The sequence below is a fragment of the Buteo buteo genome, chromosome 1 (genome assembly GCF_964188355.1).
Source record: "Buteo buteo chromosome 1, bButBut1.hap1.1, whole genome shotgun sequence".
NCBI classification, from domain to species: domain Eukaryota; kingdom Metazoa; phylum Chordata; class Aves; order Accipitriformes; family Accipitridae; genus Buteo; species Buteo buteo.
The window spans coordinates 47,065,153-47,085,128 of NC_134171.1; the positions used below are offsets into that span (position 1 = coordinate 47,065,153).

At 40.2% G+C, this 19,976-nt stretch overlaps 2 protein-coding genes across 3 annotated transcripts in view; one reads left to right on the forward strand and one right to left on the reverse strand.

Annotated features, from left to right (window-relative positions):
• The window catches only part of TMEM144 (transmembrane protein 144), a 30,962-nt gene extending 29,834 nt beyond the window's left edge, over window positions 1-1,128 (reverse strand). The window contains exon 1 of the mRNA XM_075029365.1: window positions 1,002-1,128. The gene's annotated coding sequence lies outside the window, so the exon portion shown is untranslated. The remainder of the gene's footprint in view (window positions 1-1,001) is intronic.
• GASK1B (golgi associated kinase 1B) lies at window positions 38-19,722 on the forward strand. 2 transcript variants are annotated; one of them, XM_075029336.1, is made up of 5 exons: window positions 38-1,034; window positions 9,848-10,062; window positions 14,413-14,639; window positions 14,939-15,068; window positions 17,120-19,722. In XM_075029336.1, exons 1-5 carry the CDS (start codon window positions 38-40, stop codon window positions 17,153-17,155), a joined length of 1,605 nt encoding a protein of 534 aa, XP_074885437.1. In that variant the 3' UTR covers window positions 17,156-19,722. The 2 variants fall into 2 exon arrangements, with proteins under 2 accessions (XP_074885437.1, XP_074885426.1); XM_075029325.1 differs by having other exon boundaries at window positions 14,939-19,722.
• Window positions 19,723-19,976: the final 254 nt, after the last annotated feature.

Genomic DNA, 19,976 nt, shown 5'->3' on the forward strand with positions numbered 1-19,976 from the left:
TGCATCATCATCCTGGCTGGAATGTACAGAAGACTTTATGCTGTTTTCATCATGTGGATTCACTAGAGAAATGACCACCTTTGATCAGCCAAGTAAAATAAAAAACTTGTTTATTTGCTGCCTGTGTACCCCACGGGTGCTGAGGCTCTGGACTTGCAGGCGCCCAAGGACAAGGAGGAATCTGCTAGTGGGCACTGCATGTGTGATCTACCTGGGATTCCTCATCAGTCAAGTGGGTCATGTTTTACCCCAGCACAAAGGAGGACATCAAAAGATCAGTTCCAGAAGTCTCCAAGATGCAGCCCAAACTCCTTTTCTGGGCATCCCACTGGATGGCACCCTGTCACCACCCAATTTCCAGGAACCCCAGCTTGGTAGCAATGGGAGCTTGCTGCCACCCAATGTAGTTTATATCACCCTGCGGTCCAAGCGCAGCAAGCCTGCTAATATCAGAGGAACAGTGAAGCCAAAGCGCAGGAAGAAACATGCAACCCCTTTGTCCTACGGGCAGCGCTTTCCCAAAGCCACTTTTATGAGCCGGGAAGAGGCCTTTGCCCAACAGCCAGGGAGGGCAACACATGCCACAGGCACAATGGGAGCAGCAATAGCTCTGGAGGCAAGAAAGCATCAGCTGGATGAACACAAGCATAAAGGAATGGCAGTCAGGGAGAGGGGTCACCGGAGACCTGGGGGGATTTCTGGAGCTATAAAGGCACAGCCCCAGCCTGAGGAAAGCAATATCAGGATTTACAGCGAGAGCTCTCCCTCTTGGCTGAGCAAAGACGACATCCTAAACATGCGCATGCTGGCAGATTCTCAGATAGAGAGCATCCAAGAAGTACCTTCTCACAAAGCAGTCCTGGTAGTATTTGCGAGAGGTCCCAGCACCACAGGAGCTGCTTGTAATCAGGGACGCTGTGGCATCGTCAAAAGACCCCTCGATATGAGCGAGGTGTTTGCCTTTCATTTGGATAGGATCTTGGGGCTAAACAGGAGCTTACCTTCTGTAAGCAGGAGATCGGAGTTCTTCCAAGGTAACACATTCCTATGGTTTTCAGCTTGCAGGTGGGATGCTGAGGTTTCCTTTGCCGTCCCACATTAACCATGGGACAGCAGCTACCACCTTTAACTTCTGAGAGCCTGAGAACTAACACCATCATTACAGGGAAATAAAGCTGGTATCTGTGTGTAACTTTTGCAGTGCAATTATCCTGTCTGATGGACACAGTACCCCAAAGTTTAGATCAAATACCACTGAGCTGCTGAGGGCAGTAGCAGTTTCCCTTCCACAAGAGTCTGGAATGAGAAAAAGAGAGGGAGTTGTCTGTAGATCGCATGACGTTGTACAGACTGCCTGAAGTGAAACCGGTGAAAAATTCTAGAATGCCCTGTGATTCAATGGGTATTTCTGATTATTTTTTTTAAGTTTTCTTATCTTTTAGAATTGACTTAAAATACTGTTGAATGTGAGCACAAGAATTCATCTCTCAAACAGGCAGTAGGAAAGGGCTTTTGTATTTAGTCAGATAACTACTCAGAGAGGTAGGGGACCTTCCTGCAAAAGCTTGATGCTAGTTGCATGGTACTAATACCTCTGGGAACTGAAAATTTTTTCAAAAGTGCATTCATCTCCCCTGGTAATTAAAAAAAAAACTAAACAAACTACATTTCAGTGAATCCTGCTGTACTTTTTGAGGTTTGCTGCACACATCTATATATCGTGCAAAGAAATATTCACAGTAAATATCTCAATACACCTGTTGCATGATTGGTATAAATTTTTCAATTAGAAGTTTGATTTTTAACCTTTTGTGAAATTAAAGGTTGATTTCAGACACATTGTGAGTTAGAAGTCTACTTCTAACATTTCTATCTTGTTAAATATGTCTTCAGCTTAACTGCTGGTTTTGTACAGTTACAAATCACAATCCAAAAAGACTACATTGCATTTTAATGAATCATTGGTAAAGTGGCTAGCTATGTTTTTGCTGTTCATTTCTTGCTGCTGCAATTAGCTTATACCAAACATTTTTATATCAGTCTGTGTTTCTTAAAAAAAAAAAACAAAAGTAACACAGGAGTAACTTTCTGAAGTTTGACAGCAGGAAGACAACCCAGTGATCTCCAATTTCTTCCTGCTTTGTAAACCTTCCCTCTGGCAGCCTGTACAACAATGTGAATGAATCTCTAGGAACAACAGTTTGGAGGCTTCTGAATATTATTCATACTTGCAGAGCATGGAAGATACATTATGCCTCATTTATTTTTTGGAACAAGATTTATTGCTATAGAGCTGTCATAAGGCATTAAGGTAGTTTGGCTGGAGGAACTCTGCACAGTGTGGCTGTGGGAGATGACAGACTGCAAGCCTCTGAAAACTGCTATTAGCCTAGTTGTGCATTGTGTTGCTCAGTGTCTGTCACCTTACAGTATGTTTTAGACTGTCTGGGACAGGGAGCGTCATTCTGCCCTCTTTAATTTTCTTTTCCTCATAACTGGCTATGTTCCTATAGCAAGAAGAGTGTTGCTAGGTGATGAGAAAAGAAATAACATTATTTTGGTCTCACTTCATTTTTTCCAGCTAAAGAGTGCAGAGCATTTGGAACAGTTACTGTACCTTGTCTCTCTCCATTTCTTTAGCCTGGAAATATGCTGGAGCTCAGATGCCTAATATCTACTTGAGCTCATTACTATTTATATGCTTGTGCTTGGTATAATCTGGAAAACATCTGTGTTGAGAAAATGAGCAAAAATATATTCTTAAAAATAATATGAACAGTCAGCTCATTTCTATAACCTATATGCATTTAAGTTAAGAATAGGTGGGCACTGTAAAGTTTTTTTCAGGGTGGCTTGTGTGAATCATGGTTATTCATATGGGAAAGCAAGCAATGCAGGATTAGAGACTGTGCATGTGTGTATGAATGTACACAGTTTCTGGGCTGGCATATCTCTCTCCACAACACATCCCTTTAGCTTGCCTCAGCTGTGATGTGATCTAACAAGACATGTTTGATGTAGCATTAAAATCTTAAAAAATGGGCTTTTCAAAACTGTCATTCATTTTGTCAAAAGCGGTTTCAAAGAACCGCTTAGTAAATCCCTGTACAGGTTCTGTTTCCCCTATTCCCACAAATCCCCAACTGTTTGTTTTTAGTTTTTTTTTTTAAAGTCTAGCAAAATACTGTATGCAAGTCCTCCGTCTGCTGCCCTTGCCTTCCCTAGTTAATTGTAAACCCTTTTAAAGTGTTAACGGGTTTTTTTATGGTTTAGCTTATTTTTCCATCATGGATGGAAAAATCAGGTATGATAAATCTCTCTCATATTTTTTGCAATGAATTGGCTGAACGTAAAAAGCCTGGGGAGTTCAGGTGGGCAAGGCCCTTCTGAGCTCCGTATTACAGTCTAAAAGAGCATGATTCTGGGCATACGCAAGCATTCATTCATTATTCTTATTGCTACCTACAAGGTGTGAAAAATGTCAAGAACTCCAAAACACCTATAAACAAAGAAGGATAAGCCTGTAAAACAACAAGAAATAATCATGAAATTGTGTCTATCATGGAGAAAATGGAGGCTGACCCTTGCATGTCTGAGTTTTGGGATGGTCACATTAATACCACAGGACTGAGAATCTTCATTTTTTGTTCACCATAACCTAAGGCACAGAAGAAACAGGAGTGACCTTGCTTGGTGTCACAGCCCTACCTTAATTAATTTGCACAGAAGCTAAGTAAAATGACTGCATGTATTGCCTCTAGCTTGGCAACAGCATTCACGAAGTAGGATGATGCCAGTGTGTTTTAGGGCTTGAGGTACAACCTGAACAACATGGGCTGGAGCAGGCTTGCTTCTGTGTTGCAGCTTAAGGATAGGACTCTGGCTCCTTGGAGCGTAGCAACAAGGCTGAGCTCTTTATACAGCTTTTGGTACAAAATGTGCAGCTATTGCTATGCAGTTTTGTTGCGCCACTTGCTGAGAGCCTGAACTACTACATGCTGACAACCACCCCTCTTCCCCCCTAGTTTTCTGGTATCATAAATTTGGCTAAATGTGTTTTATCCTGTACTGAGAAGAATAAGCACAGGTGTACTCAATTCAGTTGGGCTTTTTTTAGCTAAAGATTAAACCCACTATTTGCCCAGAACCACTTTTATTCCTAAAACATGCAAGAAACTCTTCCTTTGAGTAACACCTTTTATGGTTGGTTTAGTGCAAATAGATGAATGACATGATAGATAGCTCCGCTGGTTGTACTTGTCATTTTCCTTTACTGGCCTCTGCATGATGATAAACGGAGCCATAGGTTTTTCCATGTTATAACCTGCACTATCAGCCTGCCCTTGCCATCCCACCAAAAGTTATGCAAAAGCAGGCAAAGATATTATGAATCTCTAATGTCAGGGCACAGAATAAGAAAAATTAAACACTGCTTTATGCATTCAGAATACTCTAAAATGTTTCAATTTATCTGTCCTGTTTTCTGCCTAAAACCCCAAACTTACACCATGGTGTTGTACCTCTCAGAGGGGTACCAGAGTGTATATTTCCAATATTCTCTTGGGTAGAGAAGTTCATGTATAAGCAATAATGCAGTCCATAGTCTAGAGAGCAACTAATGCACGTTTCATACATTCCTTAATTCTGACAACCATATGAGCGCAGGAAAGAAACCATGCAAATAAGGTGCAGAGGGAAGAAAGAAAAATGCCTAACTTCTCCCTGCTTTGTCCCTTGTAATTTCCCTCAGAACTTAAACTCTAAAATTCAAGTAATGCTCTGTATGTCGGTCCCTCTCATCTTTCCACACTAAATTACCCTATTCTGCTAATATACAGGCAACTGAACTGTTTCTTTCAAATGTGGCACTGGTAAGCTGTACTGCTTTGCAGTGAACAATGAGGAGTTTGAGAAAGGGCTTTAACAGGTACTTAATGCCTTCTTTGCCTCAGTCTTTAATAGGGAGACCAGTTATCCTCAGGGTACTCTGCCCCCTGAGCTGGAAGGCAAGGACAAAGAGCAGAATATACCCCCCTTAATCCAGGAGGAAACAGTTAGTGACCTACTACGCCATCTGGACACTCACAAGTCTATGGGACCAGATGGGATCCATCCGAGAGTACTGAGGGAGCTGGTGGAGGTGCTTGCCAAGCCACTCTCCATCATTTATCAGCAATCCTGGTCAATGGGGGAAGTCGCAGAGGACTGGAGGCTTGCCAGTATGACGCCCATTTACAAGAAGGGTCGGAGGGAGGATCCGGGGAACTATGGGCCTGTCAGCCTGACCTCGGTACTGGGGAAGATTATGGAACAGTTTGTCTTGAGAGCACTCACATGGCAAGTCCAGGACAAACAGGGGATCAGGCCCAGCCAGCATGGGTTTACAAAAGGCAGGTCCTGCTTGACCAACCTGATCTCCATCTGTGACCAGGTGACCTGCCTAGTGGATGAGGGAAAGGCTGTGGATGTTGTCTACCTGGACTTCAGCAAGGCCTTTGACACTGTCTCTCTTGGCATACTCCTTGAGAAGCTGGTGTCTCATGGCTTAGACAAGTGTACTCTTCACTGGGTAAAAAACTGGCTGGATGGACGAGCCCAGAGGGTTGTGGTGAATGGGGTGAAATCCAGTTGGCAGTGGGTCACAAGTGGTGTTCCTCAGGGCTCAGTATTGGGCCCTGTTCTGTTTAATATCTTTATCAATGATTTGGACAAGGGGATTGAGTGCACCCTCAGCAAGTTTGCAGATGACACCAAGTTGGGAGGCAGGGTTGATCTGCTTGAGGGTAGGAAGGCTCTACAGAGAGATTTGGACAGGCTGGATCGATTGGCCGAGGCCAACTGTATGACATTCAACAAGGCCAAGTGCCAGGTCCTGCACTTGGGTCACAACAACCCCATGCAGCGCTACAGGCTTGGGGAAGAGTGGCCGGAAAGCTGCCCGGCAGAGAAAGACCTGGGGGTGCTGGTCGACAGCCGGCTGAATATGAGCCAGCAGTGTGCCCAGGTGGCCAAGAAGGCCAACGGCATCCTGGCCTGTATCAGAAATAGTGTGGCCAGCAGGAGCAGGGAGGTGGTTGTTCCCCTGTACTGGGCACTGGTGAGGCCGCACCTCGAGTGCTGTGTTCAGTTTTGGGCCCCTCACTACAGGAAAGACATTGAGGTGCTGGAGGGTGTCCAGAGAAGGGCAACCAAGTTGGTGAAGGGCCTGGAGCACAAGTCCTGTGAGGAGCAGCTGAGGGAGCTGGGGCTGTTTAGTCTGGAGAAAAGGAGACTGAGGGGAGACCTTATTGCTCTCTACAACTATGTGGAAGGAGGTTGTAGTGTGGTGAGTGCTGGTCTCTTCTATCAAGTAACTAGTGATAGGACAAGAGGAAATGGCCTCAAGTTGGGCCAGGGGAGGTTTAGGTTGGATATTAGAAAAAAATTTCTTTACTGGGAGGGTTGCCAGGCATTGGAACAGGCTGCCCAGGGAAGTGGTTGAGTCACCATCCCTGCAGGTATTCAAAAAGCATGTAGACAAGACACTCCAGAACATGGTTTAGTGGGCATGGATGATGGTTGGACTCTATGATCTTGAAGGTCTTTTCCAATCTAAATGATTCTATGATTCTAACTACGTCATGAAAGATTTGCTCTTTTTAGTGATGCTCTCATGTGCATGTTTGAAAATATTTTCTTTTGAAGGAGTTAGAAAAAATGCTGTAGACACAAATTAGAGCACAAGACAGAAGAGTAACATTTACAAGAGCATCTTTGTGATTAAGAAGCATACAGACTATTTTCAAAGTGATGTGGGGTGTGGATATCTAAGATGATGCCTATGCGGAAGAAGCCATGCAGTGATACATTACCTGACTGCACATAGAGCAGTTTGAGTACCTTGAGGTAGTCTAGCCTCAGCAGCCTGAGATTTCATCTGTGTTAGCTTATTCAACTTAGGATATCCTGAGCCAGTAGGTCCTAAGGGCCCAAGAAATTTTTATAAATATTTTGATGTTTAAAAACTTATATGAATTACTAGGAAGCTGGTTCCAACACAAGTTTTGAAAAAATCTTTCCCATACAATTTTGCAGATAATTTTTAGATAGTTAAGTAGATATATAGATCTAAAATGGCCAATTAAAATAAAATTAAGTCAATCAGCTTTGGGCAAGGTTCAGTGCAATGCAGCTGCAGTAACAGAAAAGCAGTAGACCTTTGTGCTAATATATAAGCTGATTAGGAAAGAGGCACATGCAGAATACACTGGACTTATTCTGAAGTGTGCTCAACCTCCTCACTTTTGGCTGTATCAAACTGAAAGCTTCGATTCTTAGCCAGGCCTTACTTCTCACCGTTCATTTAACTTCAGCCCCATCCTCATGAGATTTGAATCAGAAGAGCTCCACTGATTTCAGTGGGGTCCTGCCAATTCATGCAGCTATGAATCAGACCCCTTATCTGCTTTAATTCAGCATCTTCATGTTTTTCCTGCAAGTGTCAAAAATTTGAGTCACTGCTCTTTACTGAAGCTGCTCTTTCATATTCCTGTAATTCAATTTATATTACAGTGTTGAAAGACTTTATTTTGGCTCATCTTTTCTGCTCCCATTTCCTCTGAAATGTAAACATTTCCTGTATTTAGCTTTGGTCTTTTAAAAATGTTTTTGTATCTTAATGGAAACTGGCAAGATATTATTCATATTTTTCAAGTGTTTATATTACTATTGTTTATCATGTCCCTTTTGGGCAGACAGGAGTTGTTTGTTTTGTTAGAAGACCATTTATGTATTTGGTTTGTGGAAGAATACATGAATAGTTACATAAGCTGTTACTGGAGATATAAAAATAATAGCTCAGATCAGACTTTGTCCTGAAGAAAGCTGTGACAATTCTCAATGCTTATATAGACTTTCTCCAAGTGGCTTGGAAAGGAGGCTTAGCCAATAGTTGACCTGACTTGGTTAAAGTCATCTACAATGCAGGTGATGGAGCCAGAGCAAGAGAGATGGGGAAATGGCTAGGATTTCCCAAATTCATTTCCTAAATACTTATTCAGGCACCTCAGTAGAAGCAGCCTGATTTTCAGGGGCACTCAGCACTTTTTTTCATCTGAGGAAAGAGTGTGGAGCGTGGTGATGATAGAAGTAGTACTGATCCTAGTGAGAGAGAGAGATTGATGTTCCTAATGGAAAGACACTTTCTGTGTTCCTAAGGAAACATTGGACAACTGGGAGGGAAGTTAAAAAGGTGGTGGAGCTGCACATTGGGTTGACTTGTGAAGGACTACCTTGTATGTGCAAGCCATGGCAGAGAGAAGATTGAGTACATTCTGGTTTTGGAGAGGTGTTTTTCTCTTGGGTTTGATTGCATGTGGGGCCTATCATGCTCTGTTGGCAAATACAAGATCAGTTACTGCTAAGTATGGGCAAAGAATTTCTTACCTGTTGTTTTAGATCACTGAGCATCCTTTGAACAAGTTGCTCTTTGATTCAGCTGTATGGAGACCTGTTTTTAACAGTTCTTGCTGCTTACAGGTGGAGCATTCACCTTTTACCTTGCTGTTGGCACTGATACCAGTTTTCTATGTGCTATTCTCTGTCTGGTTTGCCTCTGAAGAAGGAGGTGCCATGGATCTCATCATTCAAGTTTCTGAAAGCTTCTTTTTAGATGCATCTCTGGCTCGACAGGCATGTGGAAGACAAAGAGACAGTTTAGGCTGCATTTAACTATGTCATAAATTGTGCAATAGTGTGGGCTTTAGGTTCATTGACCTGCAAGTTGAATATAAATAAATGTAAATCTTTATACATGTTCCAATACTTGCTATTTAGTAAATAGCAGCTTTGCAGTTAAATGGTTCCTCCTCTCTGTACCGAGACATCATATTTTGGTCTTCTGTCTACACCCAAAGATATAAAGGATTTCTTTGTTCTAATGTGTGTACAAGCCACAGTCAGTCCTGGGTCCTTGACCATTTAAGGCAGCGGCAGCATTGCCTCAACAATGAAAAGGAGAGTTCTACTTTCCTAAGAAGATAGATAGGCCTCTTAGTTGATACTGGGTGAAATATATTTGTCAGTTCTTATGCTGGGAAAACTCATTTTACATTCCTTGCTGAGGTTTCTTCCCACTAAGAAGCCTGAACACTTGAATTCACCAAAGGTAAGGCCCTTGACTTCATTTCAGGGAAGAGCAGAATATTCTTTACAGAGAAGAATTATAGAGTGTAGCCAAAAGAGCTGCTATACAAAACAGATCTCATGTTATACCTGGGTAAAGAAAAAATACTTATCAAGGTGTTTATTCATGCTAAGCTCACACTCTGCAGTATCCTCATATATCATTTCAGAGCTGTGAAATCATACATTATAGGCCTAAAATACTAAAGATAACAAAATAAATCCACTTTGAGTATAGGATTTGTAGTGTTTCTGTGCCCATTATGCAGAAAAAATACTTTGACATAAGTTTTCGGCTCTTGTAAATCATCATCAGTTCACTGGAATCAGAGGGAAATTACATCCTTGATTCACAAAGGCATTGTAGGCTCTTAATCTACCTATAAACTTTTTAATAGTCTGATTTAGTATATGTTTTTGTACATTAATCTCTTGCTTCAAACAGAGAAAGCTTTCTGTACGCTGAAGATGCTTATGATGTCTGTGCTTCTTCCATTCCTATGGTGGGTGGTTTTATATGTGGAATAAGGCCACATTAAATGAAGGCTGTCAAGTTATTAGCTCCTGGCCACTTTTCCTGCCACATCTGTAAAATGGTATAATTATTGATGCTTAGGCAATGTCTAAAGAATGATCAAGTCTGACAGTATTGCACTATACTAATGATCTGTTTTTCGTTTTTCAGATGGTCAAGCCTGTCCTGTTATTCTCTGGGATTCCTCACTGAGTCCAACAGATGATAATACCCATTCATCAGTGAGATTAACCTGGGGGCAATATCAGCAGCTATTGAAGCAGAAATGCTGGCAGAATGGTAAAGTTCCCAAAGCTGAGTGGGGCTGTACTGAAATCCATCATCATGAGTGGTCCAAGATGGCACTCTTTGATTTTCTTCTGCAGGTAAAACATTTACTGAATGCAAGTATCTGCCTCAAAAGTTACATGAGCACACATGTGACTCCTTGAAAAATCACTTTAGTTTATTTCCCTTTTTTAAATGGGAAAGAGATGTATTTGCACAGTTCAGTTTGAACTTGTTTCTGGTTGTTTCTTATGATTAAAATATCCAAAATGCAACTTATAATCAGGGAATGAGATCAGGAACTTAACTGACTCATTTTCTAAAAGAGAAAGCAAAGGCTTTTTGTCTTGAGACATCTTGTTTTACCTCACCTTGAGGCCAGTATATTGTTTCTCCTTGACTCCTTTCTCCAAACATAGTTCTTGACTATGTTCACAACTATAAACCACCTTTTTTTACTGTGTGGTCCTTCCTGCACCCCCCCAGCCCCCAGGGTTGATTTAAGTGGTTTCGGTCAGCTGAAATCTGGACCAAGTTATAGTGGCTAATTTCTCCTCCTTTTTAAAAATCTAGGCAGCAACTTAGTAAGGAAAGAACAGAGCAGGAACTGATGAATGATATGGCTGCTGTTCTTCAGTTAGGTATTGCACATAATCATCAGCTCTCCAAATAACACCAAACCAGGGCTCTGCCCGGTGGTGTCATAATGTGTGGCTACAGTTACAGCAATTATGTAGTAGAATATTAATACACATAGTGTATTAATAAGGATGAACTGAACCACCTGTCTGGAAGCTAATTTTATGGCTTCCTGAGATATGGCACTACTTCCAATTGTCCTTGTCTGCCAGACAGGTCCAGGTGACTGAGCCTCCTGTAGCACTTACTGGTTTATTTAAAACTGCAGCAAGCACTAGCTTTATGCACTGTGTTTGGTTGTTCATATAATTCAGTTTTTTATGGAGTTATATTTCTTGAAATATAAAAATCATGACTTGGCTTATGCATAGCCTATCCCTGTCCTTCTCAGTCCTGTTCCAGGATAAATGGATGTTTCCAATTTTTTTTTAGTTACATTTTTACAGACTTGTTATGTTAAACAGAGCATTCAATTCTTCTCTTAAAATAGTCACTTGTCTAAGGACTCCATCTTTAGTCTCAGTATGTGCAAGTCATTCTTAGAAACTGGTATAAAGTCATATGTGGATTATTCTGATGCTAAACATAGTAATGGCCCTATAGGAATAGTACAGATTGTGTCAGAGTTAATGTTTTCATACCATTGTCTTCTTGTTGAACAGTTTAAAAATCCTCATGGGTTCTGTGTTGATTTCTAATTTTAAGGTCTTCTAAGACAAGTTTTTAATCTTCATAATAGAACTTCTATTATCCAGGAGCAGTCAGTTAAAATAAGATAAAACATGATTGAACTGTACCAACAGGATTGAATTTTACATGACAAAGAAATTACTCTTATAATAGTAGCTGGTATCAGAGTGATTTAAACCTCCAGTTGCCTACCAGACAAGAATGTGCATACCAGAAAGTGAGTGGAAGTGGGTCTTATGGTTCTTAAAGATTAAAATTTTATCTGGGTGTGCTCAGACTTAACTTTAAAGTTTATCAGCAGTAGAACATGAAGACTATAAAACAAAAAATGCCAAGAAGAGGTTCTAAGTTTAAAAATAAATAAATATCTGTGCTTCATGAGTCATTCAGAAATAAAGAATAATGGTGAAAAGTATTCTCTATTAAACATACTTCCCTCAGAAGAATGGGTTTGGTGCCCATAATAGATGTTCCTAGTCTGTGGTTTCAAATGCTATAAAACATAGGAGCAGGCTGAAAAATGCTTGTCGCTGACCTTCACTTGCCTTCTGCAAGAACTCAAGTAAAATAAGGACATTAAATGTAAAATGTCATCTTTAATTTTGGGGGTTTGGACCTCTCATGTACATAAATATATGACAAAACCCAGTGCTAAACTATTAAGTTTGCAGCATCAATTCCACAATGTCCCATCACTCTGTCTTAACACTGGAATGATGCAAGATATTATGAAGAGGTTGTCTGTAAGAACATGAACTCATCTATTTAATGCATGTAATGAAGTGTGGTGCAGATGAATTAGGGCTATACATCAAAGGAGTCTGTCTAGAAGGACTCTGCTTCACTTTCTGGCAAAGCCTTTGGATGAGTTGAATGGGAGATCCCATGAGCTAGAAGACAGCAAGCAAGAGGGGCTTTAGTGCCTGCAGCTGCTCAATGCTGCTCATGAGAAGAGAAAGAGGAAGAGAAATCTGTTCCTTTCTATCCTGGTTTCAGCTGGGATAGAGTTAACTGTCTTCCTAGTAGCTGGTACAGTGCTATGTTTTGAGTTCAGTATGCAAAGAATGTTGATAACACTGATGTTTTCAGTTGTTGCTCAGTAGTGTTTAGACTATAGTCAAGGATTTTTCAGCTTCTCATGCCCAGCCAGGGCACCTGACCCAAACTGGCCAACGGTGTATTCCATACCATGGGACGTCCCATCTAGTTTAGGAACTGGGAAGGGGGGGGGGCAGGGAATCGCCGCTGGGGGACTGGCTGGGTGTCGGTCGGCGGGTGGTGAGCAATTGCCCTGCGCATCATTTGTACATTCCAATCCTTTTATTACTACTGTTGTCATTTTATTCGTGTTATCATTATCATTATTAGTCTCTTCTTTTCTGTTCTACTAAACCGTTCTTATCTCAACCCACGAGTTTTACTTCTTTTCCCGATTTTCTCCCCCATCCCACTGGATGGGGGGGGAGTGAGTGAGCGGCTGCGTGGTGCTTAGTTGCTGGCTGGGGTTAAACCACAACACTTTCCTCAGAATTTTCACATCTGAAAACAAACACTGCCACCAAGACTGGTGGCAACAGTACTACATAAGAAAAAACAGAACAACTCTGAGACTTTCATTTGATGAACAAAATTAGGAGGTCTTTTTAACATGCAACATAGTTCTACATCAGGAAAAGAGTCCTAACAGTTCATTTCACTGGGGTGTCACAAAAATAAAATTGTAGTTTTAGAAGGCTTATGTGAACATTAATGCTTTTATGCTTAGAGCAGTTTGAAGAGTTAACAGTGTACAACAAACAAGGACAGAAAAAATTATTTACCTTTGATAAACTAGTCATTAAGCCTTAGATGCACCAGACCAGACTTCCACTTTGTAAGCACCTGTCAGCAGGAGCAGGGCTGCTCCCTGGGGAGATGAGCTGGAGCCAAGGGCAGCCCCATGGCAGGCAGAACAGGCAGGGCCAGCAGTGGGAGAGGCAGCCCAGCAGGAAGGATGGTAAAAGCCACGGGTCCCATTGATAGCCCAGCAGGCATCCGGCACAGACAAGGCAGCAAGCCAGCTCAAAGGCCAATGAGAAGGAACCCCAAGCAGCAATCCAGAAGCATCAGGTAGCAGGACAAGCAACAGATACATTCCCCACAACCCCAAAAGGGCTCAAAAGAGGGCTGAGGTGCCAGGCCTGAGCTTAAATGGGGGTCCTGGGCCCACAGGCAGAGGGGGTGTGTGTGGAGGTCCCAGGTGAGGTTGCTTAGGGCAATTAAGGCCTATTTGTGCACTCAGGACCCTGGCAATGTTGTCCATTTACTCTCATCTAGTCAGCAGGGGTAGAAGCACTTTCAAGGAGTGATTTATCCTTCCTGTATTAGATGGTTATCCTAAAATGGCATCCTTTGCTCTGGGGATGCCTCATTCTTGTCGTTGTTTATGAAAGGGAACATAAATGACTAAGTCAGAAGTGATGCTTAACATTTACACCACGAAAGTTAGACCACATGTATTCCTTCCAGCTAAGTGCTGTGTGATGAATAAGGGAGGGTTCGCATAGGAAAAAATAGCCTAGACCATCATGTCATTAAAGCATACACCACAGTGCAACTCAGGGAGGCTGCTCTGTGATTATAAATGCACTCTTATATTTTGTAGCTTTTGATGGTTTGCTGTGCCCCCTACTAATCTTCTCAATTATTTTGCGTAATATTAGTCTAATAGGTCCCACAAAATGGAGACCCTCTGTGTGTGTCAGGCTGTGCTATTTCTATTGTTCTCCAGCAGAGAAAATGTAAAAAAACTACAGCCTTCTGAAAAATATGGAATTATATTCACCATCTTGTTATTCCAGTTACACAGTTGTATTGTTCCATTATTTTCAAAGAATTTCTACTGACATAACAAATCATGGCTATAAAATGGATAAAATACACAGTCTGAGAAATTGCTTCTATCAGTATGTGAAGTATGGGGACCAGGTCTTCAATGCCATTCACTGCTGACTTTAATTATACTTGTCCTGAGCTTGCTTTCCTGTCAGCTGTGTTAGTGAATGATGTCTTATAGTGACGATGTGCCCCAAATACTTTGATATTGCTTTCACTTGGCACTCTGCTGTACTTTGTTTTAGATCTATAATCGACTAGACAGAAACTGCTGTGGATTCAAACCTCTCAAGGAGGATTCCTGCATGCAGCAAGGACTGAAGCTGAAATGCAGTGATCAGGATGCTGTTGACCTGACACACATAGTTCAGAGAAGGCATGACCAAAGGCACTTGGCCTTTATAGACAATAAGGGTTTCTTTGACAGAAACGAGGACAATCTTGACTTCAAAATACTACAAGGAATCAATGAGTAAGTTTTAACTTATTAATTTTGTAAAAAAGATAGATAGTTTCTTCCCAGTTTGAGCATGAAACACCAAGTTACTGGAATAGATATCATCGGCCTAAGACATTTACAGGATGTGTCTAAAAATGTTTGAGTAATCCCACTGCTGTAAAAGATGCAATTAACATGCATATGATTAGGCATGCATGGACTTCCTTTGCTGAGTTGCAGTTTATATTCATAGAATTGATTGCTAAACCACAACATAAATATTGCAATTCAGAGTGATGGCAAAATTGATGAATTTCTTTGTGCTTTTCCAGATTCCCTGAATCTGCAGTTTCAGTGCTGAGGAGCCAGCGTTTACGTGAGAAGTTGCTTCAGTCTTTGTTCCTTGACAAAATATACTGGGAGAGCCAAGGAGGCAGAAAAGGAATTGAAAAGCTTATTGATGTAATAGAAAGGAGGTCCAAAATTCTTCTTACTTACATAAATGCACATGGAGCCAAAGTATTGCCCATGAATGAATGAAGTAGTCTTGTTTCTATCTGAGAGATAGTCTTCAAAAAATATGTATGAGGCAAAAACTGACAGTAAAGTTGATTTAATTCATAATAAAATAATTCAGGCTTATTTAATTTTTATTTTTTCCCAACTTTCAAGTTTATTTTTACATGAGAAATCTTATATGGTTTAAAAGCAACATTTAAATGTCTGCTGCAGCTCAACACAGTGCAGTCTATTCTATGTCACCAGTGAAATGAAATGAAAAACAACCAAATGGTACAATAAATAATGTAGTAATGTGTAGGTACCATGAACACTCCTTCTGTTAAACTGTTTGAAAATTAGCAACAGGATTTTCAGTACATTAGGCTGGATTACTCTTACTTACCTCATTGAAGTCAGTAAAAACTTTATTGCAAATTTAAATGGGAACAGAGATTTGTAAGCACTTAATATGTTGATGAAAACTGTCATCGCATCTACCTGCTGAAACTTATCTACTTTGGGAATTTGTTTTGTTGATTATGAATACTAAAAGGCCACCATTTCTAAGGGCTTCTTTTGGTTCATTTTATTTTGATCTTTTGAAATCTGAGGACTAAATTCAGCTCTTTTAAATGCAGAGGTGTTTGTACTGGACATGAGGGAAATTTAAAAACAGAGTCAGGAGAACATGGCTTTAACATAGTAATTAATTTGACAAATACAGTTTTCACCTGTCCAGTACGGAGTACAATTCATCATGAGTCACTTGTTACAATGTACTATTTTCAGTACAGCTTGTTTTGATGTGCGGGTGGATGATCTGATACTTTCTGTCTATTGATTAACTGAGTGTTACTCACAGAATCCTCCTTTATTACCACTACTTTTAAAAAAGAAGTTCAGCTTTAGCTTTGTATGAATATGCTGCCAAATAAGTGAACATGTTTTGGTTTTGCAATATGCTTGGCAATATTTTTATTAGAATATTATCAAAAAGCAGACCTACTAAGGATGTGAGTGTTGTCAAACTCGGCACAGAAGATGTTTGTGCTGCGTGCTTAGCTCTAGCCAGCAATTCAGGCTCTGGTTTTCCATTAAGATTGACCACTGTGGGGTGATGATTTGAGCTGATGGCTTGCCCCAAGTATTCCCACAGGTAAGGTTGTTAGAGAAGGTTGAATAAGCACTTTGGATTCTTAACCTTCATCTGCTCCAGAAATAAAATATCAGCTGATATAGTCTATCATGACATATACCTTCTACCTATCTGTTTAGAAAGACTCTTACTATCTTTCTAGAGAAATATCTATTATCTTCTTGCCGTGAGATAATGGCAGAAGTTGAATACTTTCATAGCTACTCTTGTCTTTATGTATAGTAAAAAACTATAGAGTGTATAAGATTTTAAAATATTTTTGAAAGTGCTTGTGTAATGGTATGAGAAGCTAAAATGTTTCATGTTGATGTTAATGTGGATGGGTGAATTTAATGTTTTAAATAACTACAATTCCACTGCAGCTAAAACAGATTTTCTTTCTTAGTATCAGAACAGCTATTAACAATAATTGTATTACTGGAAGAAATAGATCTCGTTATAGGCAGAGTTAAAGATACTTAGTAAAATTTTCAGAGCTTGGCCATCTAAATAATCTTTTATTTTATTCTGTCAGCAAAGGGCAGACAAATTTGTAAAAACTTCCTAGAACTTAACTATTGCCTTGATAGGACATGTTTTAGAGTGCCTTGGACTTTTTAATAGCACCAAAGTAGAATTTTACAGGATTTTCATATTATCCCTTTTTTAAAATGTTGTAAATTATTAGCTGGGTAATTTCTATCACAGAAACAAAAATATTACTGTAGCTTGCACTGTGAACAGAGCCTCAAGAAAGAAATAATCCTCTGGATCCATTTCACATGGAATTCCTGTTGCAGTAAATTCCACTCCTTGATGACCATTATGATCAATTTGTCTCATTTTCTAGCCTATCTCACAGTTTTCTTTCTGCTAGATACCTGTTCAAATGGATTATCACACGCTGCTGTGATTGAGAGAAAGGCATGACTCTCAGCTGCACTGAACTTAGAAGAGGGCCAAGTGGAGATACAAGAGTGTACCTGATCATGAACAAAAATCCCATGAGAACTCTGTCTTCTAGCTTCTCCTCTTCTGTCTTTAGACTGCACATCCTGATGCCAAGTCATTTCCCCGCATTGCCCAGTTGTATTTTTTTCCAGAATTGACTCATTTCCCAAGAAGAGAAAGAAATCAGAAGTCAGGATTTTTTTATCTTTCCAGGTTAGGTCATTTATTTTTATGGTGATAACTTGGTGCATTCTTCTTCATTTCTTCTGGACATGGGCTAGTGTTTCCTTGAGCATGATGCATGCTTTGTTATTTGCCTGGCAGTTCAGCGCCAGCTCTTAAAGGAGCAATGTAATTGCCAACTAGTAAGTAATTGCCCTGAAGCTGACCTGGAGCACTGCGTCTTAGTAGTCCTGAGTTTAGGAGGTCCAAGTAGTCATGATGCTGTGCAGTACTTAAAAATTTGACCAAACATGAAAAGCATAACTGTAAAGAGCAGATTTTCTGGAGACAAATCCTGCAGATGAATGCCCTTAGGAAATGAATGCTGTTTTTTACTAGACATTTTTGGTGGCAGAGGCATACAGATGAAGTTGTCATTAGAGCTAATCTGCAGGGTGAAACAATAGTTAGATTTACGTAGAAAGTACAAGGGGAAGAATAGATGTATCTCTCCGTGCTGTCCAGTATGGACCAGACAGGCACATGAAGGCACTGTCTTCTCAGAACTGCTGCAGGGACCAGTGAGTCCAGAGTGAATGGCCAAGGCAGACTGAGCTGTGCCATTGCTGCACACATTACACTTTTGAAGGGCAAAGAAACAATTCTTTCTCTGAAAGTCTTAATTTGGGTCTAGGGCAAGGCGTTCTGCAGCCTGCTCTCACCTTGCAATGGTGCCTTAGCATTGCACTGCGCATAGCTGGAGGCCTTGCTTTCTATTCTGTGTTAACATGCCATATTTCTTATGTGTACAAACACTCTCATAATCTTCAGGGAAGTCAGGAGAGGCTTTATGAGATTGAGCAGTGGGACTGGACTGTAAATTGCTTCTAATTCTCTAATGTTGATAACAAACTCCAGAAGATGCCTTTTCTCCATAATGTTTATCCTGTTGCTGTGGAGCTTGGTACTTGGATCCAGTATTGTTAATCATACAAAGTAAGATTGCGGTAGTGCTTATGAGTACATACTAGCCAAGTTCTAGAGTATTTTTACAAAAATGAGGAATACTGTATTTTTGAGTGCATTTGCATAAATGCTCCAGTAAAAAATACAAAAGAAGCACTTTGCAGAACTTGTTTATTCGCTGCTACTACATTCAATATATCTGCTCTCCCTTCAGTAACAGGGGTAAAGTTTATTCAGAAATCAGTCCACTTCCTTTTAAGACAGCATGACGTTGGACTGACATTCCTGCACTGGAGCCTAAGTAATATTAACCAATAGGAAAAAACCCAAAGAAGACTTACTCTACCTATGGTGGTGATGGACAGAAAGCCAAGAAACTGTGTTTTAGTCATCTTTGCTGGGCTGACTTCCATTTATGGGCATATGGGATCAGAAAAAGATTCATGTTGCACATTACTCGGAAGGGCGTAACCAACGGCAACAGTCCAAAACCTGTGGGTGGGAAAAGACGATTATGTCATTCTTGAATCTGCCTGAAAGGCAGAACCACATGAAATGGAATTACTAAGAAAGTCAAGAGAGTTTGGTGATTTCATAACATTGGAAGACAGAGTTAAAAATAAATAGCACAGGCACAGATGCCTTAAAAATCCTCGGGAGCCTGCCAGCAAGTTAATAATCTTAAATGTTTCAGAAGCTGAGGACATGAAAACTTTTGTGGAGCACTGTGACAGCAGTTTCCTTCTTTTTTTGTGGGTGTATTCTATAATGGACTATATTAAAGAAAGATAAATTAAATGGTTTCAAATGAGCAAATACAGATTTAGGGTACATTAAGGGACAAGCTTCCAGTAGCAATTCTGGGAACACTTTCATGCATGTGTGTGTATGTGAACACAAACATACGTGTATATGTATATATACTTTGGCTTGTTTCTATAAAATAGTCACTTTGGCTAATAAAGAGTTGTTTATACAATCTGCTGTTTACATGTAGAATTGCATTTGTGAGTATAAGTCCAATTTTGGGTATACACAAGTTGAAGTTTAAACAAAACTTTATTATGGATGAAACTTTTGTTCTCAGAGGATTAACTCTTCCCTTGCTAACACATTTATATAATCTTAAAAGTTTTCTGCTTACAGTTGTAGAGAAAAAGAGCAATATGTTTGTATCTATCTAAGCTAAACTGCCAGTGATATCAACTCAGATGTTTTTACGGAGTTTTATATTAGATATTGAATTTCCATTTTCTTTTGGAATTTGTGCATTTTAAAAGTCAATTTATTTGTCCTTTTATTAGTAACAGTAAAAGTGTTATCACAAGTAATGAATTGTTTGAATCTCTGCTGCTATTGTCATATAATGTCCAGGAATATATAAAATAAAATAATATCTTAATCAGATTTTCAGGTCTGATCTCTGAGTTGCAATAACAAAACCGAACAGGCTGCCCAGAGAATTGGTTGAGTCACCATCCCTGCAGGTATTTAAAAGGCATGTAGATGTGGTGCTTAGGGACATGGTTTAGCAGTGGACTTGGCAGTGCTGGGTTAATGGTTGGATTTGATGATCTTAAAGGTTTTTTCTAACCTAAGCGATTCTGTGATTCTATGATTAGATAGTGTTTAGAAAGAAGTATGGCCTTGAAACT